The sequence below is a fragment of the Bison bison genome, unplaced genomic scaffold, assembly GCF_000754665.1.
Source record: "Bison bison bison isolate TAMUID 2011002044 unplaced genomic scaffold, Bison_UMD1.0 scf7180017864180, whole genome shotgun sequence".
Lineage (NCBI taxonomy): Eukaryota > Metazoa > Chordata > Mammalia > Artiodactyla > Bovidae > Bison > Bison bison.
The window spans coordinates 14,996,490-15,003,269 of NW_011494752.1; the positions used below are offsets into that span (position 1 = coordinate 14,996,490).

Genomic DNA, 6,780 nt, shown 5'->3' on the forward strand with positions numbered 1-6,780 from the left:
ACGAATACCTGGATTTTGTGGATGCCACTGACCGCCACAGAAGCCTGTGGGTGTGGAGGCTGCTGGGCACATCAGTTGGTGTGTGTGGCATTGCGGCCTTGGTGGGGCCGCTGGACTGCTTCCTGGCGACCAGTGGCCCGCGGGGCGTGGTGCACTTCTACGGCTACTCCCTGGTCAGCGCCCTGGCTTTACTGGTGAGCATCGCCTTTCCCGTTCCTGTCTGCCGGCGGCAGGAGCCCAGCTACAGGACGGTCAAAGCCCTGTCCCTCGTGGTCGGCGACCCCCACCTCACCATCCTGGCCCTCACCATCTTCTTGACAGGAGGAGTCACGAGTGCAGTGCAGAACTTCCTGTTCTGGCAGATGAAAGACCACAGGAGCAGCGAGCTGATCATGGGTTTCTCCGTGGCCCTGGGCTTGCTGGGGGAAATTATGCTTCATCCTTTCAAAGCTCTGTTGCTTAGGAAGCTGTCCAGGGTAGGCACGGTGGGGCTGGGGCTGGGCTGCCTGGCGGGGCAGCTGCTGTATTACTCATTTCTCTGGAGCTGGTGGTCCGTCCTGCCGGCTCAGATCTTGAGCGCCCTCAGCCACGGGGCTCTGTGGTGGGCCGTCAGCACCTCCATAGAGCACCTGGCCACTCCTAGAACAGAGAGACCCCTGAGCGCCGTGTTCCGAGCCCACGTTTGTGGGAGTGGGGCCAGCCTGGGAAGCTTTGTGGGGGGCTTCGTGGTGATGCGCTTCAGCCTGCCCGTGCTCTACCAGGCCTGCTGCGTCCTCTTGTTGCTCTGGCTGGCCTTGTTCCTGTCCATCCAGCCCAGACTGCCCCAGGAACGGAAAATCAACTACTCCAAGCTGCTGACTGTGGAAGCCAGTGACACAAGCGACTCTGAGCAGGGGACCGAACGGGACTGGCTAGTGAAGGCCATAAGGGAGGAACACTCTGACTGGAGGGGCTGAGAGACAGAGCCAGGATGCACACTGATCTGGGAAGGAGTCGGAGGGATGGACAAGACTCAGTCTGCTGAGGGCAAAGCCCACAAGTCCTGCGGGGCTTCAGGAAGCCCTGCAAGAGAGAAGTGTGTCTGTGCCAAAGCTCCACGGGGTCATCTCACTGCATGATTTTCTTTACTTTTGTAGTAAAAGGAGATTCAACTTTTGGCCATTCAATCTTTGGAAAATAATGGTGCAAGAATACATTTGCTATAAAACAAAAAATGTTCCCTCTGTAGTCACTCTCTTGGCAATGGGGTTTGGAAGAGCTTTGCATGGTTTGTTGTTGATTTCAGCTGTGGCTGAAGTGCTCAGATGAAGCTGATGGGGCCGGGAAGGCGATGGGACCTGCAGGATTCAGTTGGCAGAGGGGGCCTTGACTTTGGTGAGTCACATGCATTCCTGTGGATCCTAAGGCATAAGCCTATCTTATAGGGCAGGTCAGGATGATAATGAAACCAAAACTCTTCTCTTTACCTGTCTCTCTCTGCATTGATATACAAGTGTTATACTCACACCCAGATACTTAAGTCTCCAATAAGAGAAAGTGATGGGAAGTGTAATGTATATTGGATGGGTGTGGAGGTGATTAGGTTTTCATTCTTACTCTCCAGTGTGTGTGTCACCAGGAGTAGGATACTAGACTCATCTCCCATACTTCAGTCAGAGCAAAAGTCATTTCAAGTCCTTTGGACTCAATTTTGCAGGCTCCACCATGTAAGAGCACATGGAGATTTTTTGCATCTGCTTTGATAAGGGTGCAGCAGCCTCCTTACGGCCAGGACGGTCTATACTACCTCCAGAGCCAGGATGCTACAGGTGGTCCACATGCTACCTGTGCCATTGGGCTGCCCACAACAGCCTTAGGAATCAATCAGAATCATTCACTGCATCATTTAAAGGTTTTACTTGACTGCATCGGGTCTTAGTGTTGGCACGCAGGATCTTCAGCGTTCACTGGGACATATGGAATCTTTTAGTTGCAGCATGTGGGATCTAGTTCCTCGACCAGGGATCGAACCCAGGCCCCCTGCATTGGGAGCGCTGTCGTCTTAGCCACTGGATCACCAGGGAAGTTCCTAGAATGTACCGTACCCTTTTATGTCCCATTCCTTGCGCTCAGCATAATTGCAGTGGCTTCTGACACCAGCTACCAGGAGTCACACCGCAGGTTAAGAAGCACACAACTGCCCTCAATTCAGACACTAGCCACAAATTTTGGGGTCCCCAGGATCACCCTCACTTCTGACCAACTGGCTACCAATTTGGGGTTCCTACTTTCCTCCTCAGGTTCAATAATTCACTAGAATGGCTCACAGAACCTAGGAAAGTACTGCATGAAAGATAACAGTTTTACTGTAGACAAAAGATACAATTCAGAACAGCCAAGAGGAGAGACTCATAGGGTGAGGTTCAGAGAGTCCCAAAGGTGAAGTGGGCAAGTCCTCTCCCCACGGAGTCAGGACCCCTCACCTCTGAGCACACCGATATCCACTGGGGAGACTCTAGCATCTGTGGTTTTTACCAGGACTCCATTATAGCTGCATGGTTCATTGAGTCATTTAGCCACTGTCCACTTCCCAGAAGTCAGGCTGATGTCACAGGACTCCAAGCCCCAAACTTCTCTTCCAGCATGTGGTTGGTCTATCTGGCATGGCAGCCTTCTGAGTCATCTTATTAGCATTAGGGTCCCACATTAGTCACTCCATTAACATAAGTCAGAGGTCCATCCTGAGTCATCTCATTAGCATAAACCAGGGCCTATCTTTAGTTACTTCATTACCATAAACCAGGGGCCCTCCCAGAGTCACCTCATTACCATAAATACAGGTGTGGTCCAGAGAGACCCACCAAGAATAACAGGGACACTCATACCTTAGGAAATTTCAGGAATTTAGAGGCTGTCTTCCAGAAACCAGGGATAAGGGCCAGCCGGCAGGCCCAACAGAAAACATCAACACCCAGGGGTAAAGACAAGTTAAGCTGAATGTCAAGTGAGAAGCTCAAATAGAATTTCAGGAAGAGCAGGGTAGGCATGATGATTGAGTGCTGGGAGAAAAACTAATGGAGATGATCATTATGGGCTTGCATATTGAAGGAATGATCAAGTCACAAAGAGTTAGAACCAAGATGTATGACTTTTACTCTAGTAACAAGCCGTTGGATCAGTTCAGCTTCATACCATTAAAAGTAAATGAAATTCTTATCTGGCAGCCTCGTGGCCATCAGAGATACAGAGTTCTAGTATATGTTTGTTCGAGCTCAGAGGAAAGTAAAAATTGGAGGAGCAATTAACCTTTCTGCCCAGGCTGACTTAAACCATCATTTCCCAGGTGAGTTTTGCAGAGCACTTGATTCTAGCGGGATGGTGGGTGGCGGGGGTAGGGGTATTAAAAAATAATTCTGGGCTAAACAATTTAAGAAATGATGTAAATGATGTCACCTCTTAGAAACTGATAATACATATGAGCGTTTAAAGACTCTGGAAAGCCCCATAGCCAACAAATTTGTTTAGCTTTGTCTGCCCTATAATTCCCCTGATGTAACACGTATCAACCTTCTTCCAGGTTCGCAAATCACTACCTTGCAGAACTAGTGTGCCCTAGAGGGTACTTTGGAAAACACCAGTGTTGGTAGTTTTCTGTGTGACCTTTTTTTTTCCCCCAACAATTCTGTTTACTTTTGGGTGTGCTGGGTCTTCATTGCTGCGTGGACTCTTCTCTAGTTTCAGCGAGCAGGGACTACTCTCTGGTTGCAGTGCTTGGGCTTCTCATTACCGTGGCTTCTCTTGTTGCAGAGCACAGGCTCTAGGGTGCATGGGCTTCAATAGTTGCGGTTCCTGGGCTCTAGAGCACAGGTTTAATAGTTGTGGCACGTGGACTTAGCTGCTCCCAGGCATGTGGGATCTTCCCAGACTAGGGATTGAACCTGTTTCCCCTGCATTGGCAGGCAGATTCTTTACCACTGAGCCACCAAGGAAGCCCTGTGTGACCTTTTGGACTCAGGGAGACATCTGGGCCCCAACCCCAGAGTGGCAAAAATCTGGGATATCCATGCTAAGACAAAGCCATCTCATTAAGTCAGAGCATCCACTCATTTTACAGATGAAGCAACTAAGGCTCTGAAGGTTAAAATTCAAAACCAGACTTCCAGCCTCCAGAACTGTGAGAAAACATCTATGGTTTAAACCATCCAGCCCATGGTGTTTTATTATGGCAGCCGGAGAAAACTAATACAGTATGCAAAGGAGTGTCATAGATGGAATCAATAATATAGCCCTTGGTTATTGATTAATAATAAAGTGGAGGTCAGAGAAGAAGGAGGTATCAAGGATCATGGATGACTTTGCAATTCTGAACCCATGTGATAAGGGGAAAGGTCTGTAGAAGTGGCAGAGTCCAGAGTGATAGAAAACCAGCACCTAAATCATAAAAATGGAAGATAGTATAGCAAAAACACTCCTAGGCCTACCAGTTGCCTTCTACAATGGATGACTGTCACTGAGCCCAGGGATACGGCTGTTTAGTGATACTTGTGATATGGGGCAGAGCAGAAGGCATTCACAATACCCAGAGGCTTTTCCAGAGCTATGTTCAGGAAACCTGACTCTCTTTTCAGCTCTGTTTGGGAGATAGCTTGGAGACATGAGTTTGGACTGGACTGAAGTTCGTCTGGATCCTTGCAGCCTGTGGTCTGTGATGGGAGGGTGATGTGGTGAGGTGGCTTCTGCTACAGAAGCAAAGCTTAAGATATGACCCCTCGGGCAAGTTACTTACCTGTTGGTCTCATCTTCCAAGTCTGAAAAACAACATCTTGGTCTCTATGATCTTTTAAGTTGTGCCATCTGGTGACATGATCCCTTTCTTTGAGCCAACGTCACATTGCCTTGGCCCTTCTCACCCGGCAGAGCCGCATGGTGTCCTGGAACCCAAGGGATGCGGGCTCTGAATGTTTATTTTCATTTCTGAGTCTGGCACAGAGCCCCTGGTCTGCTGTGCAGCTTGGCCATGTGGAGCCCCAAGCCCCATCCCTAGATGACCCCCCTGCCCTCAGAGCCAGGGTCCCAGGGCATGAACCCAAAGGCAGTCTCTGGGGGCTAGAATTGCAAGCCTGTGGGTAGGGAATCCAGGACAGGGGTCGGGGGAGGGGTGTGCATCTAAGATGGAAGGGGGAGGCCCAAGCAGGCCCCTTCAGTGCAGAAAACTTCATCCTTGGTTTGTTGTTCAGTCGTCAAGTCATGTCCAACTCTTTGCAACCCAGCACGCCAGGCTTCCCTGTCCCTCACCATCTCCCAGAGTTTATCCAAGTTCATGTCCATTGACGCCATCCAACCATCTCATCCTCTGTCATCTCCATAGCCTCCTATCCTCAATCCTTCCCAGAATCAGGCTCTTTTCCTCTGAGTTGGCTCTTTGCTCAAGGTAGTCAAAGTATTGGAGCTTCAGCTTCAGCCTCAGTCCTTCCAATGAGTGTTCAGGGTTAATTTCCTTTACAACTGACTGGTTTGATCTCCTTGCTGTCCAAGGGACTCTCAAGAGTCTTCTCCAGCACCACAGTTTGAAAGCATCAATTCTTGGCCCTCTGCCTTCTTTATGGTCCAGCTCTCACATCTGTATATGACTATTGGAAAGACCATAGCCTTGTCTATACTAATGTCATCTAAATTCCAGCTTTGCACATGTCAACCATCATAGGCTGCAGCCCTGGACTCCTGTGTCACCTCTGCCCTGTGCAAGGGGCGAGGGCATCCTCTCAGGCCAGAGAGGCCATTTTCTAGCTCCACATGGAGTATGTGCAAGAGGCGTAGGCTGAGGGCTATAAGGGGAGGGCTGCTGATCCAAACCAAGACGGGAAGTGAGGGGAAGGGGGTCAGCTCACAGTTCAGAAGTATTCCACCAGGGGGCACCAAATACACGGGGAAATGCCCCCACTGGCTTCCTTGGGCAATCCCAGTCCCAGCTCTTCCCAAAGCTCCAATTCAGGGTGAGGCCGGCTTCCTGAGGACCCTGTAGCTCCTGGAGCTGGAAAGACAGAAAAAAAAAACCCGAGCATCAGGTGCCACTGATGCTGTCAATGATGCTGAGCTGGCTCTGAGTGAGAGACAGGACACCTCCAGGAGACAGGGTAAGAAACACAGATACCAGCAGCGCTGCCAGCTCAGAGCAGCCCCTCAGTTATCTCTTCCTGAGACAGGCTACCCTTCTGTTGCTTCAGTCTTGATCAGAGTGGGCGACAGTCAGTGTTAAGTGTGACAGAAACAGGGCAAGCGGCTGCATGGCCCACTTGAAGATCCAAGGGTTCATATCCAGAATATAGAAAGAACTAGAACGTAACAAAATCAAGCAACCTGATTAGAAACGTAGGCAAAGGACTCAAATAGACATTTCGCCTTAGAGTGTATACAGATGGCCAACAAACACCCGAAAAAATGCTCTACTTCAATAACCATTTTGTAGTTGTTCAGTCGCCCAGTCATGTCCAACTCTTCGCGACCCCGTGGACTGCAGCACACCAGGCCTCTCTGTCCCTCACTGTCTCCCGGAGTTTGCCCAAGTTCATGTCCATTGCATCTGTGTTGCCATCCAACCATCTCACCCTCTCGCCCTCTTCTCCATCTCCAATAACCATTAGGGAAATGCAAACTGAAACCATGGTGAGACACCGCTTCACACCCATTAGGATGGCTGCTATTAAAAAAACAACAGCAAAAACGAAAAAACCCAGACAATAGCAAGCGTTGACAACCATGTGGAGAAATTGAAACCCTTGTGCACTGTTGGTGGAAACAAAA

General features: G+C 49.7%; 1 protein-coding gene across 1 annotated transcript in view; it reads left to right on the forward strand.

Moving 5' to 3' along the window:
* MFSD6L (major facilitator superfamily domain containing 6-like) overlaps positions 1–1,202 on the forward strand; it is a 2,157-nt gene extending 955 nt beyond the window's left edge. The window contains exon 2 of the mRNA XM_010843028.1: positions 1–1,202. This exon is cut by the window's left edge and continues 2 nt beyond it. Coding sequence (XP_010841330.1) covers positions 1–956 — 956 coding nt within the window. The 3' untranslated portion in view covers positions 957–1,202.
* Positions 1,203–6,780: the final 5,578 nt, after the last annotated feature.